Genomic DNA, 19,006 nt, shown 5'->3' with positions numbered 1-19,006 from the left:
CACGCACACACACACACACACACACACACACACACACCAAAGGGATGTTATATGGGTTGATGTTCTAGTTTCCTAATGGACAACAAGCATAAACTGTATTAAATGGAGTCAGTCACATAAACAATGTGTGTTTCAACATGTTTTTGTGGAAACGCCACAGTTATTTTGTTGCTATTTTATTTTTTTATGTTGTTTTTTCTCCTTCAATTCCAAAAAGGTTATTTTGCAAATGTATGTTTTAATTTTTAATTTTAATTTAATTTTTTTGGTCATTCTTTACACTGATCTCATTTTTTTTATTAACGTCTTGGTGATTATTTGTTGTCTTTTTTTCCACTGATTTGCTCATTATTTTTTTCCCCATGTCTCAGAAAGTAATAAAGTGAATTTACGCAGGTGACAGAGGGTTAATAATACACACACACACACACACAAGACTCCCTGTCTTCATAGATCACATGTTGCTCTTCACTGGTTCACTCCTTCTTACTCACTTTGCTGACTTGTGAATGTCGTCTTTTTTACTGAATATATTTTACATTCGCAGAAAAATAAAGACATCACAAGGTTTGGCTCTTATTCTCTTTTCTGTGTTGAGGGACCAGAGGCCTGTTCTCACCCTGACCAACAGGAAACACTTTGCTTTCTGTTCAGGCTGGAAAAAGAAAAAGCCACAGGCCTGTTCAGGGCCCGGGAACACAGGGGGCTCTGCTCCGTTTGAAAACTATTAATAGATCTGTTTTATTATTATTATTATTATTATTAATTAGTTTGTTCATTTGTTCATTTTCCAGTGGCGCGTTTAAACGGCTTTTTTTTTTTTTTTTAAGTGCTGTCTGACGTATAGAACTGGCTAACATTTGTTTTCACCGCCTGATGAGATTTTTTTTCATCACCACAAAGAAAATGATCACTGCTTTACTTTTTAAATGTATTTCTAACAGATGAACTCAACAGTGAAAAATGCAGCTTGAATATGGCGTCAGACTGAAGTGGCGACTCACAGCAGAAGCAGAAGTTGGTCTCATGATGTCGAGTTTCTTTCTTTCTTCTTGGACTTGAACGCAAAGATGAAACAGAAATCCTCTCCTGACGTCCGAACGTGTGCAGCTCTTCTAGATCATGACAGTGACACACAAGTCCAACATTAATGTTGATGATGAGCCTCCTGGTCGCGGCTCGTCCTAACCTTCAACTAAACTTTCACTTCCACTTGAGCTGCGTTCACGTCCTCATCGGGCTCATGGGATAAATCAGTAGCTCCGAGCTGCATCCTTGTGCTTTGGGACTCTGGACGTCATGAGATTATAATCTGATGCCGTGAAGGCTTTGGCCAGTCAGCTCACACTGCTCACTGTTTCATTTAAACCCCCGCAGAGGAAAACAAACCATCTGCGGACAAAATCTCCTCAGACGGGACTTTTACTTTGAAATGTCCCGCTGTGGCCCACTGAGGTTTTAACAGAGCAGGTTGGTTTTCATTCAGAGTAAAACTCCGTGCCGTGAGCTGACATTCTGAAACGTCACTTCGTGTTAAATCCCGACTACGAGGCGTTCACGTGCACTTCCTGCCGGGAAAATGAACTGTCTGATAATCCCGACACTACCCGAACGCGGCATGACTCAGCTGGCTTCACATGCTTACCTCTGACTGTGTGTGTGTGTGTGTGTGTGTGTGTGTGTGTTCAGATGTTTGTTTGTTTTCCTCTCCGTCCTCAGAAACACACAGTGAGGTGATTTTCAGTAGGTTCTTGTTTTGCTGAAAAGGCTCTGAACCACTCCTCCGACATCAGTGGCGCCGCTTTGTCTCCATCTAGTGGTGAGAACAAGGAACGACACGCTGACTCCGCTGACACGCTGACTCTGCGTGTGTGTATGTGTGTATGTGTGTGTGTGTGTGTGTGTGTGTGTGTGTGTTGGGGTGGGGGTGGGGGGGGGGATAAACAGCAAAATTCAGAGAGTAATTCCTGGAGAAACTTTGAAACTTGCTGTACAGTGTTGAGCCCTCAGCATGTGCACATGTTTTAAATAATGCTATTAAAAGCAATAATCTTCTAACCAAATTTCTTTGCTCACTGTTCTAATTTCCACTACAGTCCATCAAAGTAGCTTTACAAGAACTAGAAACTCAAAAGAAGCTCTAAAACTAGAAGAAATACCTTGAATAATCCAACTACATCAAACTATTCTTCAAAAACATATTTATTGTAGTTTCAACAAGAAACAAAGCAGGATATGGCATCAAATAGTGACATACAGTAAGGGACAGTGTCCCTTTTAGATCAAATAAGAAAATGAAATGAAACTATGACACAAAATAATGCAACTTAGAATGCACAGCCCTTATCCATTGAAATTATAAAGTGTAACTGTGGGCCTATACAAAGTTTTATGTGTCCTCTGTAATGTTACTGTTGACAGACGGAGAGTAAAATCATCTCAACTACAACGCCCTTGTAAGCGCCGTCCTTTTACAAGTGTGCTACAGGAAGACGATGATAGTATATGGCCGAATATTCAATGGCCATAATATATGTGGAGAAACCTAGCGTGTACACCAGAGAATAGCTACGATGCGAACAAATCACTCGATGCATATGAGCATGTTATCTGCGGTCATGTGCAGACTGTCAGATACCATAATACAGACTCTGAGTTTTGTGTCTTGAAGTGAGAAATCCTCCCCAGCCAAAGACAAGGACACACGACCACCATGTACGAGGCCTGGCTGATAATAAACAAAGCAGAAAACTACATCCTGACTGCGAGTTGCACCTGTATGGCAGGGTCAGCAGATTCAGCACCACGGACAGTACCTGTTGAAGCGGATTCAGCACCATGGACAGCACCCGCTGAAGCGGATTCAGCACCACGGACAGTACCTGTTGAAGCCGAGTCAGCACCATGGACAGTACCTGTTGAAGCCGATTCAGCACCACGGACAGTACCTGTAAGATTTCCCACGGAGATGTGCAGCTGTAACTTTGTTCTTGTTATAAATGTGTTAATGTTATCAGTTATTAATTAGCTTATTAAATGTTATTAATTTGTTTAGTCTTTATGAGTTTCCTAGGCCATTGATTTAATTAATTTGTCAATTTGTTTGCATCTGTACATTGAAATGAACATTTAATAAATCAACACATCTGTGAAAACTGTCATCTTTATTTCAGAGGTAAATTGATAACAGCCTGAAAAGGTGATTCTATAACTCTGTTCAGCCTTAATGTGACTGCTTACTGTCCTTACTTTTGCTGCTTAGCCACATTAATCGGAGCTGATGTTAAATTGGAGTGACACAACCCCAGCTGAAATAAAACATCTGCCTGTGAGTTTATGTAAAGACAGATGTTTGCTCTGGCACCGACACTGGGAAGCAGTAGCCTGTATTTAAATATAGCCTAACTGTTAATATAAGTTAATATATAGTTGAGAAGTCGGAAGAAGTATAACCATCAGTCCATGAAAAAATGATTTTTTTCCAGTGGATATTCTAGTTACAACATGATTGAGCAGAGCAGTTTTGTGTTGATGTGTGAGGTATTTATTCAGTTTGGGGAAATCACGATGTCTAGAAAACATGATAAGCTCAAGTTGGCTGGCTGACAAGGACTAGTTACCGTCAGATCTCATGTGTTTCACTTCAGCTAACGACAAGTTGGTCTTCACACGGCGTCATGTTATGTGCTACAGGATCTGAACAGTGACTGATGCACCTGCCCTGAGCCCCGCAACAACATCATAGAGTCGGAGCTCTGACCGACCAACAGAGGGTGTAAGACTCTACAGCCCGAACACCAGCCTGTGCAATAAGTCCAGTTTTTGGGGCAGTTTGGACATTTGATAGATTGTTATATAATAACAGATAATAAACCAAATCACCAATATTTCATGTTGCAAGAAAACACTGGGTGCTAGTTAACAAACCCACGGTAGCCTTTATGAATCATAAATGATGATGCATCCTACTTATGTTAGCGAACATTAGGTAGCAAGCAAAGAGTAAGAAATCATTAAGCTTGTTTAAATGATATCAGCTATTTCTGCTAAAATCATAAACACATCACATTCATTACTTTCTAGACAGCTTCCCATGTTAAATTATTGTGGCTTTGTTTAACTCTTACAAAATCAAAATACAAATTTTAATGTTGAAAAAAAAGTTTATGCCACCAGCCAGTTCTGATCCTCTTGATGTGTTTGAGTCATTTATGTCAAAAAATATGCCTCCATGTCTCAGACAATCCAATCACAATCACAGTCAGAAATACTGTGTTGATCCCTGGGCAGATTTTTTTTTTGGTAAAGATGTCAAATGTCTTAGCTGCTTTGGAGAGGGTTGGTGCTTTGGAGGCAGATCGGTGTTTTGGACCATGTTCTGTCAGGGAGAGAGGTCAGAAAGCCTGGCTATGAACTGGCTGCTGTCCCAGTTTGGACCCTGAACACTTGCTAACAGGACAGGCAATGGCGCCGTCCTCCCACATTATTTTTTAAACACAATCAGACGTCCCTATACTGCAACACTCACGGTAAAAAAGGGTTTCACTCTTCCACTCATATGTTAGGTAAAACCCAGAGAGGAAGATCCAGCTGACAGCAGGCACTCAAACATTTCTAGCGCACAATGTGGTAACGAGGCCTGGTGGGTTTTATTTTTCTCTTTATGGCCCCTCTGTGGCTCCATAGTACACAAACATAAAAAAGAGAAGAAGAATATTTACATTTTTAATCCAATCAAAGAGGACGTCACACAATTCAAATACATACAGTGTACTGTGCATCAACTGTGAGGGAGGCTCAGTCTCTCCTGTCTTCATTTAGTTTAGTCTCTGCTGCTTCAGATGTTCTCCTGAAAAGGGGTTCTCAAAGCGAGCATGTCCATAGTTCTGGTCTCAGACAGTCGTATTCTTGTGGGACTTGTTCTGGATGCTGCCACATGGGACTCATGGGGCTGTGTTTGTTTACCTGCAGCTGCATTCTGCGGCCGGTGGCCGAGCTGTCCGTTTCAGAAGAGCAACCATTTCTTAGTGTTTCAAAGCCGTTTACCATCGGCACATTGAGCGCTGCTGTGGCCTGCAGCTAAATCAATATCAGGATCAATACTGAGGCGAGAGGTGACATGACGTTCTCTACGTCTGAGGATGGTGCCAGATAATCTGGAAATAGGGCTCGAGCTCCACAAAGAGCAAACCTGTCCTGCCATTCAACATCGATTCACACAAAGCAGCCATCCAGCTGCTGAGTTCAAATCAGATTTGTTCCCTCTTCAAGTCGTCTTCAGTTTTAGGAAACCTGTGGAACACCTGGCCAGGGGCTGCAGGTGAGAAAAGCCTCTGACACAGTTACAGTCATGTGTTTATTAATGTGCACTGTCCAAATTGAAATACAAATCTGTTGACAGTAAAACATCAGGTACAGACCGTTAAACATCTTAATGTGACTTGGAGATCAACAGGTGAAGGGAGGGGCACAAAATGAGAGGGGCTCCAGTCACAGCTCTGCAGTAAGCAATGTGCTGTCATTCTCACGTCTGTGTTTATTGATTAGAAATAAAAAAACAAACAAACAAACAAAAAAAAAACTATAAACCACAAATCAGCCAAACATGTTCTAAACACTTTCAGGACAGAGTTTGTTTCTGAGAAACTGGCAGCTCAACCACAACAGAAGAACCAGGTAACCACAAAGTAAACCCAGGGTGGAGCGGCTCAGTGAAGGTGGAGCTGAAGGTGTGGAGGAGTCTCAGTCTGTCAGAAGAGACTCTGTAGAAGGACAGAGTTCCAGCAGAGCAGTCCAGATACACTGCTACTCTGTCAGATCCACGGGGACGGACAGAGATGCTGGTGGACTCACTGTTGTGACAGGCAGTATAGCTGTCACCAGAGCACCACAGACTCCAGGACTGATCATTGTGCCCAAGCTCAGAGTCATCTCCACTTCTTCTGATTCCTCTGTAAGTCACTGCTATATCAACCCGTCCACTCCACTGGACCTCCCAGTAACATCGCCCAGTCAGACCTTCTCTACACAGAACCTGAAGCCACTCGTCAAATCTGTCTGGGTGATCAGGATACGGCTGCTCCTCGCTCTCCTTCGTCGCCTTCCTGTTGTCCTCAGACAGACGGAGCTTTCTGTTCGCTGTGTTTGGATCCAGTGTGAGATCACAGGCGTCTGATGGGGAGAAGACACACAACACACCTCAGAAAGCATCATTCACTCACACTCTCTTGGCTCTAATAAGGTTATTATAGTTTTGCATTTTTCATTAAAAATAAAAACTAACGTCATTTTACACTTTGTGTTTTCAGTTTGAGTTTGGTTTTAATTCATTTTTAAAGAGGATTTGCTTGTTTAGTTTATTGTTTTTAATGCTAATTTTTTTGTTTAGTTTGTAAGGCAGATTTCATATCCACCCAAAATACCAGAGGAAAACAAATACATATCAACAATTACACAAATTACACCTTTTTTTCCTTCAGGTTTTTTTTTTCTCTTATACCTCCCTCTCTTTTCCTCTACCCCTCTCTGTCCTTGCCTGCCCCCTGCCCTCATCACACACACACACACACACCAAAAGTAAACTACAATTGATTTGCTTTCTTAATTCTTTTTTTTAATTATTATTTTCTGTGCTGTTTTGTTTGAGTTCCTGTCTGCTTCTTTCTTTCTCTCCACATCTGTTCATCCTGTCTTCTCCTTTTCTATTATGTTTTTTGTCATTGTAGCTTTGATTGGACACAGCAGAGAGAGACAGGAAAGGCCGGGAGAGAGAGGGGCCGCCCTGCAGCAAAGGGCCTGAGGCGGGATTCAAACCCACGACTCAGCCTGGACAAGCTGGAGCTCTGCAGCACGTGAGCTCCCAGGGCGCCCAGCTTTCTCTGTCCTGTCAGCTGATTTGAGCTGCTTTTGGAAACACACACATATAGTTTCAGCTCGTTCACAATTTCTGTAAAGCCTTGTTTGGATTTGTACTTCATGTGTGTGTAATTTTATTATATACATAATTTTACTAAATATATATTTTCTAAATTCCCTTTCTGTTTGTGAGTGTGTGTGTGTGTGTGTGTGTGTGTGTGTGTGTCTCAGTACTCACATCCTCTCAGGCTGCCAGCTGGAATCCAGTCTTTTACATGTTCCAGCCTGTAGGGATGAACACAAAACCATCATCCTCTTCATCATCGTCATCATCATCATCTGCAGGTCAACTCGAGCACATGATCCCAACACACTGTGGCTGCTCTGATTGGCTGATCTCTCTCTGTCTCTCTGTCCAGTCCTGAGGCCACTGAGCACTTTGGATATTTCCCAGGAAATGCTGCCTGCACTGACTGTGTCCAGCACAAGAACCAAGCAACCAAGCTGCTCCTCCTGGACTGACTCCACCCCTCTACTGACCTGAGAGGACTGACTCCACCCCTCTACTGACCTCAGAGGACTGACTCCACCCCTCTACTGACCTCAGAGTCTTCAGGCTGCAGTTTGGACTCTCCAGTCCAGCAGACAGCAGCTCCACTCCTGAATCCTGCACCTGGTTCCAACTCAGGTCCAGCTCTGTCAGATGGGGGTTGGACTTCAGAGCCGAGGCCAGAGAAGCACAGCTGCTCTCTGACAACCTGCAGTCACTCAATCTGAATGAAGAATAAAATATGTAGCTATAATTTCCAGTGTTTTGGACATTGATCAGTCATTTATCAATGAAATAATTATTATAACAATTGCATTAATAATAATACTGAGAATACTAATTTATATTTCTATTACACCTGTGAAGGTAAGTTCCAAAGTGCTTTACAAAACCATCAGAGTAAATGAAAGCGTCACTCCTCAGTGAACTGGCTCCTTGTACTCCGAGAGCTTTTTCTACTTCACTATCTAGTTATTATTATGGATTTGCCATGTTTTCTAGCAGCCTGCTCACACTGATACACGTCTCTCTCTCTCTCTCTCTCTCTCTCTCTCTCTCTCTCTCTCTCGTTCGTACTCGTACTCGTCGTCTGCAGCTTATCCGGGGCCAGGTCGCGGGGGCAGCAGTCTGAGCAGAGATGCCCAGACTTCCCTCTCCCCAGACACTTCCGCCAGCTCCTCGGGAGGGACACCAAGGCGTTCCCAGGCCAGCCGAGTCCCTCCAGCGGGTCCTGGGTCTTCCCCGGGGCCTTCTCCCGGTGGGGCATGCCCGGAACACCTCCCCTGGGAGGCGTCCAGGGGGAATCCGGAACAGATGCCCAAGCCACCTCAACTGGTTCCTCTCGATGCGGAGGAGCAGCGGCTCTACTCCGAGCTCCTCCAGAGTGACCGAGCTCCTCACCCTATCTCCAAGAGACCGCCCGGCCACCCTGCAAAGGAAACTCATTTCGGCCGCTTGTATCCGCGATCTGGTCCTTTTGGTCATTACCCAAAGCTCATGACCATACGTGAGGGTAGGAATGTAGATCGACTGGTAAATCAGGGAGCTTCGCCTTTCAGAGAGCTCCTTCTTCAACGCGACGGATCGGTACACCGACCACATCACTGCGGAGGCTGCACCAATCCACCTGTCAATCTCACGCTCCATCCTTCCCTCACTTGTGAACAAGACCCCGAGATACTTGAACTCCTCCACTGGAGGCAGGGCTTCTCCACCAATCCGGAGAGGGCATGCCACCCTTTTCCAGTCAAGAACCATGGCCTCGGACTTGGAGGTGCTGATTCTCATCCCAGCTGCTTCACACTGGGGCGGCGAACCGCCCCAGTGCCTGCTGAAGGTCCCGGTTCTAAGGAGCCAACAGGACAACATCATCCGATGAAAGTGATGAAATCCTGTGACTCCCAAACAGGACTCCCTCCGGCCCCCGGCTGCGCCTAGAAATTCTGTCCACAAAGATTATGAACAGAACCGGTGATAAAGGGCAGCCCTGCTGGAGTCCAACATGCACTGGGAACAGGTCTGACTTATTGCCGGCAATGCGAACCAAGCTCCTGCTCGGGTCGTACAGGGACCGAACAGCCCTTAGCAAGGGGCCTCGGACCCCATACTCCTGGAGCACCCCCCACAGGGTACCACGGGGGACATGGTCGAATGCCCTCTCCAGATTCACAAAGCACATGTGGACTGGTTGGGCAAACTCCCATGAACCCTCGAGCACCCTCTGGAGGGTATAGATCTGGTCCAGTGTTCCACGGCCGGGACGAAAACCGCATTGTTCCTCCTGAATCCGAGGTTCGACTATCGGCTGTATCCTCCTCTCCAGTACCCTGGCGTAGACCTTCCCGGGTAGGCTGAGAAGTGTGATCCCCCTGTAGTTGGAACTAGAGCTGTGTTGAAAAGATCGATCCTCCGATTTTGAATCAATCTTCATCTAAATTCCCATGGATCGATCTGTGCACCGAAAGATCGATCTTTTAATATATATATATAAATGCTGTTTTTGTGTGGAATATGAACGTATGTCTAGGGAAAATTACATGGAGGGAAGCAAATCTGGGTGGCACAACCCCTCCAGTGGTTTCACCTGCACCTGCACCACCAAGAAAAAAACATTATAACACCTGCACCGGCACCATACGAGTCCAAAAGGCAGAGAAACTTTCCAAGCTGCAGCAGCGCACTGACATAGATTGTGTAACAAAGCGAAGAGTTGCCACTCCCATCTATTTTCACTGGCTAACAGCAGCACACTGGCTTAGCTTGTCTATTCAGAGAAGAGGTATCACTTCGGCTTATTTTTCAAACCATGTTATCACATGCATACTACTGCTCATTCATTGGTAGCTGAATTGTTAGGTCTGTTTGATAAGTAATTTACATTTTTAAAACAAATAATAATTTAACATATTGTTAAATTATTTGACTCACGCTTACTGGTAATCATCTACTCTTGCAAGATAATTTATTATGTTCTACAACTCATAAACATACACTAACACTACATACCAAGTGTTTGAGCAACATATCTCCTCTGGGCAACAAAAGGTGGTCCTAGCCTTTTTTACCAGTCTTACAGCCATTTTAATTATCAATACCTATATTAATCTGTTGTCAAATGACACAATATAATTAATAGTATTAATGTGTTGCATAACTAGACAGGCATGTAACTCAGTAACAGCTCAAAATGCTTTTTAATAAAACTAACCAAATCAATATCGGATTGAATCGGATCGGCAATATCAGATCGAATCAAATCGAATCGGATGGAATCGTGATAATCGATTCTGAATCTTGTGAATCGGAATCGAATCGATTCTTGAAATCTGAAACGATACCCAGCACTAGTTGGAACACACCCTCCGGTCCCCCTTTTTAAAAAGAGGGACCACCATCCCGGTCTGCCACTCCAGAGGCACTGTCCCCAACCGTCACGCAATGTTGCAGAGGCGTGTCAGCCAAGACAGCCCCACAACATCCAGAGACTTGAGATACTCAGGGCGGATCTCATCCACCCCGGCCACCCTGCCACCAAGGAGCTTGCAAACTACCTCAGTGACCTCGGCTTGGGTGACTGATGATTCCATCTCTGGGTCCTCAGCCTCTGTTTCCTCAACGGAAGACGTGACGGTGGGATTGATGAGATCCTCAAAGTATTCCTTCCACCGCCCGACAATATCCCTAGTCGAGGTCAACAGCCCACCACCTGCACTGTAAACACTGTCGGCAGTGTACTGTTTCCCCCTCCTAAGGCGCCGGACAGTTTGCCAGAATCTCTTCGAGGCCGACCGATAGTCCTCCTCCATGGCCTCACTGAACTCCTCCCAGCTCCGTGTTTTTGCCGTACTGCCCGAGCTGCGGCACGCTGGGCCTGCCAGTACCTGTCAGCTGCCTCAGGAGTCCCACAGGCCAACATGGACCTGTAGGACTCCTTCTTCAGCTTGACGGCATCTCTTACTTCCGGTGTCCACCACCGGGTTCTGGGATTGCTGCCACAACAGGCACCAGAGACCCTGCGGCCATAGCTCCAAACAGCTGCATCGACAATAGAGGCCGAGAACATGGTCCATTTGGACTCAATGTCCCCAGCCTCCCTCGGGAGACGGGAGAAGCTCTCCTGGAGGTGGGAGTTGAAGACTTCCCCAACGGAGGGTTCGGCCAGACGTTCCCAATAGACCCTCACAATACGTTTGGGCTTGCCAGAACTGTCAAGCTTCCCCCTCCGCCAGTGGATCCAACTCACCACCAGGTGGTGATCAGTTGACAGCTCAGCCCCTCTCTTCACCTGAGTGTCCAAGACATGCAGCCGGAGATCGGATGAAATGACAACAAAGTTAATCATCGACCTCTGGCCTAGGGTGTCCTGGCAATATGGGTTCAGATAATACTCATCTAGACAATACCCTCAGAAGAATATTAAAATTGTCTCTCCCCATTTTCTTTCCTCCAGTGAGTGCCAGATAATGCTTACTGAATTCTTAGATAAGCTCTCTCAAGTACAACATCAAAAAGAAATTGATAAATGGTATGGTGAGTTCTGTAAATATTTCTGTAAGGTTGCTGAAGTCCGTAGACATCCACATTCCATTAAGACAGGTGGATTCACTAGAATACCTAAACCTTACTGGAATGGAGAGCTGAATGTACTGTGGAAGGAGATGAGGACGGCAGAGAAATCATTTTTAAAGTGTGATGGTAATGATATGAGGAGGCAACAGCTAAAGAACAAATTTAAAGTCAAACAACAGAATTCTGACAGAAAATTGAGAGCTTGTAAAAGAAAATATGAGAGGGGTCAGGCATTAAAAATGGAGCATCTGCAAACTAATAATCCTCAGTTGTTTGGGAATTTAATAAATAATGGGCCCAAAAAGAGTTCAACCTATCCCTATGGAAGTGGTATTGGAACATGGATCTTCTGTTTTTGCTGAGGACAATGTTTTGAAAAAATGGGAAACAGACTTTGGTTCTTTATTTTCTGGAGGTTCCTGCTCTACTGAGTGGGAGAACTGTTTTTTGCAGGGATAGCTGATCTTAAAAATGTACCTAAATGCTAGTATTACGGAAGGGGTGGTTAAAAAGGAAATTGACTCACTTAAACTAAGAAAAGCTACTGGCATTGATAACCTACCTAACAATCTACTGAAATTACCCTGCTTATTTCCAATTTTAGCTCATCTTTTTTCTATCTGTTTGGAGTATAGCTTGGTCCCCTCTGTTTGGTGTAAATCTATAGTGAAACCTATACCTAAGTCTCAAAATACTGATCCTAGAGTTCCTCTGAACTATAGGGGGATAAGTCTTCTCAGATGTGTCTACAAACTCTATTCTAGTAAACTTAATGAACGACTGTATTGTTATTTGGAAACATCTGATCTGCTGGCAGACCAACAGAATGGTTTTTGTAAGAATAGAGCTGATTGTACGGTTGGCACTTTTCTATACGTGGATGATATAGTCCTCCTTGCAGAGACTGAAACTGATCTCCAAAATTTGTTGGATATCGTGTGCTGTTGGTGTAGTAAATGGAGACGAAAGATAAATGAAGATAAAACTCAGATTATGCATTTCAAGAAAAAGGGTGAGTTACACACTAAGTTTAAGTTTCATTTTGGGCCAACACTTTTGTCATTTACTGAGTATTATAAATAGTTAGGACTTACTCTAGATGCCCATCTTACTTTTGAAAGAAGAATAAAAATCTTATCTGACTCTGCAGGTAGGACTCTGGGTGCTGTCCTGAATGAGGTCAAGTTATGCAGAGATCTTGCTTATAAAACCTATACACAGCTGTTTAAATCTTGTGCCTGTCCTATTTTAGACTACAGTGCAGGGGTTTGGGGTTACTGTAAGCAAACAAAATGTGATGCAGTTCAGAACAGAGCCATGCCTTGTTTTCTGTACATAAAATGGCCCCCAAACTTGCTGTATGTGGTGATCTGGGTTGGGAGCCATGCCAAGTGCGGCACCAGGGTGACATGGTGCCACTGTGGAATAGATTAATAAACATGCCTGATAATAGACTTACTAAACTAATTTTCTTTTGGGATCTTTGAAATAACTGTTCTTGGACCAGAGTACTGGCCAAAATATTTGATGAGGCAGGTCTGCAATACATATACAGGAATAAATGATCCTGTGGAGTTACTCAAATTAAATCAATTTATGTCATCATTAAAAGTGCAGTCTTACCTGAGAGTCTTCAGTCTGCAGTTTGGACTCTCCAGTCCAGCAGACAGCAGCTCCACTCCTGAATCCTGCAGCTGGTTCTCACTCAGGTCCAGCTCTGTCAGATGGGGGTTGGACTTCAGAGCCGAGGCCAGAGCAGCACAGCTGCTCTCTGTCAACCTGCAGTAACTCAGTCTGAATAAAGAATAAAATATGTAGCTATAATTTCCAGTGTTTGGGATATTTATCAGTCAGAGATTTTTCAATAATACAATAATAATAATACTGATAATATTAATTTATATTTATGTTACACCTTTGAAGCAAAGTTCGAAAGTGCTTTACAAAACCATCAGAGTAAATGAAAAGATAAAGATAACACCTGAAATGAAAAGACATCAAAATATTAAAAACACAAATAAACAAACAATGAAAGCAAGAAATGATAAAAGGTCCAAAATTCAAATTCAGTGCTAAATACAGTAGATGTGAAAACAGCCATAGGTACGTCCATAAATAACAAATGAATGGCTCAGTGAAAAGTCCTCAGATGCCTTCAGTCTACCATCTTCTCATAGTAAAACTGGAGAACAAGAGCTTCTGCATCACATGAAACCAGCACCCAGTCTCTTGACCAAACAGGGCCAAAGTTATGAGCATTTCAAAAGACTGACCAGACAACGGTATTCTCCAGTGTCGCTCTGAAAATACGCTTTATGTAACAAAGAAATGGATGAAGGAGGCTCATTTTCAAATTTAGGATGAGAGGTGTCCCAAATGTGAGGACGAGAGGTGTGTACACTACTCACAAAAAGTTAGGGATATTCGGCTTTTGGGTGAAATTTCAGGATGAACCTAAAATGCATTATAACCTTTACAGGTGAACTTAATGTGACCTTCTGTAAACTTTTGAATGCACATGTCCAACTGTTCAGTGTTTCAGTACTTTTTGCACAAGTTGCTGTTCTCTAACAAGGAGTTTAACAGCAAAATTCACAACAGGTGTTTGATCCATGAATCGACCAATACATTTCCTGGTTCAATTAGAATTGGTATTTAAACAATCCTCCTCATTATGCCGTTCACATTTTGACATCATGAGACCAAGACGACACCTAACAATTGATCAGCAGCACCTCGCCATTGCGAGGCTTCAAACAGGATGTTCTCAGACGGAAGTGGCCACTGAGCTTAGAGTGTCACAGGGTATCATCAGCAGGTTGCAACAGAGATACAGAGAGACTAGAAGAGTGACAGAAAGGCATAGAAGTGGACGTCCTTTGGCCACATCCTACACTGATGACTGCTTCATTGTGAACAGTGCCCTGTGGAACCGGATGATGAATGCCACTCAACTCCAGGCACGTTTAAGGGAGGTGAGAGGCACCCAAGTGTCACGTCAGACCATTCGAAACCGTTTACATCAGCATGGTCTGCGTGCTAGACGACCTGCAAGGGTACCTGACCACACCACCAGGCACAGGTGTCATCGTCTTGCATGAGCCAGGGAGCATTTACGCTGGACGAGGGACCAGTGGGCCTCAGTGCTGTTCTCTGATGAAAGCCGATTCATGTTGAGCAGAAATGATGGCCGCCAACGATGTTGGAGACGTCAAGGAGAGCCCTATGCATCAGCCACTGTTGTCACCAGACGAGCCTTTGGTGGTGGTGGTGTTACTGTGTGGGCAGGTGTGTCTAGTCAGTACAGAACTGCCCTACACTTTGTGAATGGTACAGTGACAAGCCCATACTACCTGAATAACATCATTAATCCAGTCAATGTGCCCCTGCATGAACAACACAGGCCTAATTTCATCTTCATGGACGACAATGCTCCAGCTCATCGAGGTCGTATCATTAGGGAACGGCTGCTGGAGACTGGGTTACCTCAGATGGAGTGGCCTGTACTTTCTCCAGACCTGAATCCCATAGAAAACCTATGGGATCAGCTGAGTCGCCGTGTAGAGGCTCGGAGCTCTGTACCCCAGAACCTCAATGTCCTGAGGGCCGCCCTTCAAGAAGAGTGGGATGCCATGCCTCAGCAGACAATAAGTCGACTTGTGAACAGCATGAGACGTCGTTGTCAAGCTGTAATTGATGCTCAAGGGCACATGACAAGTTATTGAGACACTGACATTTTTTGTTGTGGTATACCCACCACTGTTGTTGGCTTTTGTTTCAATAAATTGTTTGAGATGAGGAAATCACCAGTGCATGCTTCTACTTAAATGCCCTACTTTCATGATATAATATCACTGTAGCGTGAACTTTTTACATTTTCCGTAAATTTCACCCGAAAGCCAAATATCCCTAACTTTTTGTGAGTAGTGTATATGTGTACTGATATACATATGTTTTGTTTTTCTCTTTTTTATTTATTTATGTAGTTATTGATTTATTTTTCTGTCCCCTACAAGCTGAAAAAATGCAGTCTGACCTCAGAGTCTTCAGTCTGCAGTTTGGACTCTCCAGTCCAGCAGACAGCAGCATCACTCCTGAATCCTGCAGCTGGTTCTCACTCAGGTCCAGCTCTGTCAGATGGGGGTTGGACTTCAGAGCCGAGGCCACGACTTCACAGTGAGTCTCTGAGAGTCCACAGCCAGAAAGTCTGTAATTATAGATTTTACAGATGTCAAATCTGTGATTTGTGTTTATATAGTGTTATACTATAGTAATATTAAATTGTATTACAGGATACAATTTTTTTTTGAAAGGTGCTTCATGTATAATATCAGAAGAAACCAAGCAGTAGAAACCTGATGCTCAGGTTCAATTACACAGCAAAAACACTATTTTGAAGTATTGTAGGGGTGAGCTGCTGTGGGCATCACCACCATGTTGCCTCCATTTTACCCTGGACTGCCTGAAGTATATTTTTTTCAGACAGAATCAATCCTTTATCCTGAATATTTAGAGAACTACATATCTTTACTGTATTTCTGATGGTGTCAGGTATGGAAGCAGCTCTACACTGTTGTATAATGTCTGTATTCACATCAGGACTAACCGAGCCTTCCTGCAGTTCCTCACAGCTGGGATCAGTCTCTGTCGTCCCTCCTGTGATGTTCTGTACGCCTTCAGGTCAAACACATCCAGAACCTCCTCTGACATCTGCAGCATGTAGGCCAGAGCTGAGCAGTGGATCTCAGAGAGTTTCTTCTCTGATGTGTTCTCTGACTTCAGGAACTTTTGGATGTCCTGATGTACTGAGAGGTCGTTCATCTCCATCAAACAGTGGAAGATGTTGATGCTTCTGTCAGGAGAGATATCTTCAGTGTTCATCTCTTTAAGGTTGCTGATGGCCCTCTGGATGTCTTCTGGTCTGCTCTCTGTCTGACCCAGCAGGCCTCCTAAGAGCCTCTGGCTGGACTTCAGTGAGAGGCCATGAAGGAAGCGGACAAAGAGGTCCAGGTGGCCATTTTTACTTTTCAGGGCTTTAGACATGACTCTCTTCAGGAAAACATCCAGGGATCGTACACTGCATCCATATCTACCCCAGCCATTTTGCAGGGATGTGTGGACTTCACTACCCCAGCGCTCTCTTTGGAATGTGGGGACATATGATACATAGTCCAAGTCGTGTCCAATGAATGTGTCCGGTACTTTAGACTTTTCATATCTAGTAAACATATTGTGAAAATAACTGTCTACATCAACCAGGGATGATCCTCTGTCTTCATAGTCCAACTCGTGTCCAATGAATGTCTCCAGTGTCTCCATGTCCCTGTTGGTGTAGCAGTGGAAGATGTAGACTGCAGCGAGAAACTCCTGAATGCTCAGATGAACAAAGCAGTAGACTTTTCTCTGGAAGAGCACACACTCGGTTTTGAAGATCTCTGTGCACACTCCTGAGTACACCGAGGCCTCTCTGACATCAAGACCACACTCCTCCAGGTCTTCTTGGTAGAACATCAGGTTGCCTTTCTCCAGATGTTCAAACGCCAGCCTGCCCAGCTTCAGAAGAACTTCCCTGTCAGTCTCCATCAGCTCCTGCTGACTGCTGTCATGTCTCTCATCATACTTGTGCTTCTTCCTCTGTGTCTGAACCAGCAGGAAGTGTGAGTACATGTTAGTCAGGCTCTTGGGCAGCTCTCCTCTCTGGTCTGTAGTCAACATGTGCTCCAGAACTGTAGCAGTGATCCAGCAGAAGACTGGGATGTGGCACATGATGTGGAGGCTCCTGGACGCCTTGATGTGTGAGATGATTCTGCTGCACAGCTCCTCATCACTGGATCTCCTCCTGAAGTACTCCTCCTTCTGGAGGTCAGTGAACCCTCGCACTTCTGTTACCCTGTCGACACATGTAGGAGGGATCTGATTGGCCGCCGCAGGTCTGGAAGTTATCCAGAGGAGAGCTGAGGGAAGCAGATTCCCCTTGATGAGGTTTGTCAACAGCACGTCTACTGATGATGTCTGTGTGACATCAGACATGACCTCATTGTTCTGGAAATCCAATAAAAACCTGCTTTCATCCAGGCCGTCAAAGATGAACACGACTTTACAGACGGCGAGCTTCTCTGCTGTGACCGTCTGTAATGTTGGATGGAAAACACGGAGCAGCTGGAGAAGACTGTAGCGCTCATCTTTAATCAAGTTCAGCTCCCGGAACGAAAGCAGAACCACAAGACTGACATGTTGGTTTTCCAAGCCCTCTGCCCAGTCCAGAGTGAACTTCTGCACTGAGAAGGTTTTTCCAATGCCAGCAACGCCCTGCGTCACAACTACTCTGATGTGTGTGTCTTGGCCAGGTAAGGGTTTAAAGATGTCCTGGCACCTGATTGGAGTGTCATGGAGGGTCTCCATCTTGGATGTTGTCTCCAGCTGCCACACCTCATGTTGGGTATTAACCTCTTCACTCCGTCCCTGTGTGATGTAGAGCTCAGTGTAGATCCTGTTGAGGGGGGTTCCAGTTCCTGCTGCAGCAGTTCCTTCTGTCACAAATTCACATCTCCTCCTCAGACTGATCTTATGCTCGTCTAAAACCTCCTGCAGACCGCCGTCCACTGGGCTGGTTTGACTGGGTGTCTGCAGTCCAGGTCTTGTTCTGGATCTTTTTCCACACTGGGGACAGGCAGAGTCTCCTGATGGATCAGACTGGTCCCAGTATGAGGTGATGCACTGTCTGCACAACCAGTGTCCACAGCTGGTGGAGACTGGATCCCTCGGGACCTCCTGACACAAAGCACAGCAGGACAGCTGCTCCTCCACATCACCTCGACTCCTCTTTCTGTCCCTGTGGAGATGAAAGCAGTTTGTTTATGTTTAGACAACATTACGTTTTAACTGAAATCTTAAAATCTAAAAAAAGTAAAGTCAAAAAACAAACAAAAATGAGTCACCGCGCATAGATGTTTATGCCGAGGTCTTACCTGTTTGAACAATGTTTTTATATTTCATCTTAAGCTGCTGCCAAGTTCGCTTCTCCCCCGCGGGATTGCACCTAAATGAAATAAATTAACAGGCTACCATTCAAGCAGGTTTCCCTTGTAATATTATTGTGATTGCCAAGGACTCCATTTAAATTTACGCATTGACCTGAGCAGCAATGCTCTCCTACGCTGTCTCCTTCTCCTTTGCCGCTGCAGCGGTGTTGCATTTAAAAAAAAAAAAAAAAAAAAAATTAAAAAACATGTTGAAACTTGCTGTATGAATGCATTAAGATTTCCAATTCAGATGGGGTGAAAAACGCAGCCCGACACTTCCCCGTTGCCATCGTGACTTGTCAAATTGGGGCAACATTGACGCTGTCTTTTTACAGCTGTGATGCACGCGCTTAACTCCAGGTGAAACTACTCCAAGTTGATCAAAATAACTCAGATCAGCTGTTCTGGAACCAAAAACTCAGAGTTTCCTCTCTCAGAGTAGATCAACTCAGAGTTCGGGGTAAGACTCGGAGTTTGTTGAGCCTGCTTCGTGAAACGGACCCCTGAAAGC

The 19,006-nt window shown here is 44.4% G+C and overlaps 1 protein-coding gene across 1 annotated transcript in view; it reads right to left on the bottom strand.

Annotated features, from left to right (window-relative positions):
• Positions 1–18,046, bottom strand: part of LOC115378733 (NACHT, LRR and PYD domains-containing protein 12-like) — a gene marked incomplete at both ends in the record, with an annotated part of 66,696 nt that extends 48,650 nt beyond the window's left edge. The window contains 4 exons of the mRNA XM_030079197.1: positions 13,097–13,267; positions 15,510–15,680; positions 16,080–16,542; positions 16,654–18,046. Coding sequence (XP_029935057.1) covers positions 13,097–13,267; positions 15,510–15,680; positions 16,080–16,542; positions 16,654–18,046 — 2,198 coding nt within the window. The remainder of the gene's footprint in view (positions 1–13,096; positions 13,268–15,509; positions 15,681–16,079; positions 16,543–16,653) is intronic.
• Between the last annotated feature and the right edge of the window lie 960 nt (positions 18,047–19,006).

Source organism: Myripristis murdjan, chromosome 20 (assembly GCF_902150065.1).
Source record: "Myripristis murdjan chromosome 20, fMyrMur1.1, whole genome shotgun sequence".
Taxonomy (NCBI): domain Eukaryota; kingdom Metazoa; phylum Chordata; class Actinopteri; order Holocentriformes; family Holocentridae; genus Myripristis; species Myripristis murdjan.
Note: the sequence above shows the minus strand (reverse complement) of the source record. Positions and strands in the feature narration are given on the sequence as shown.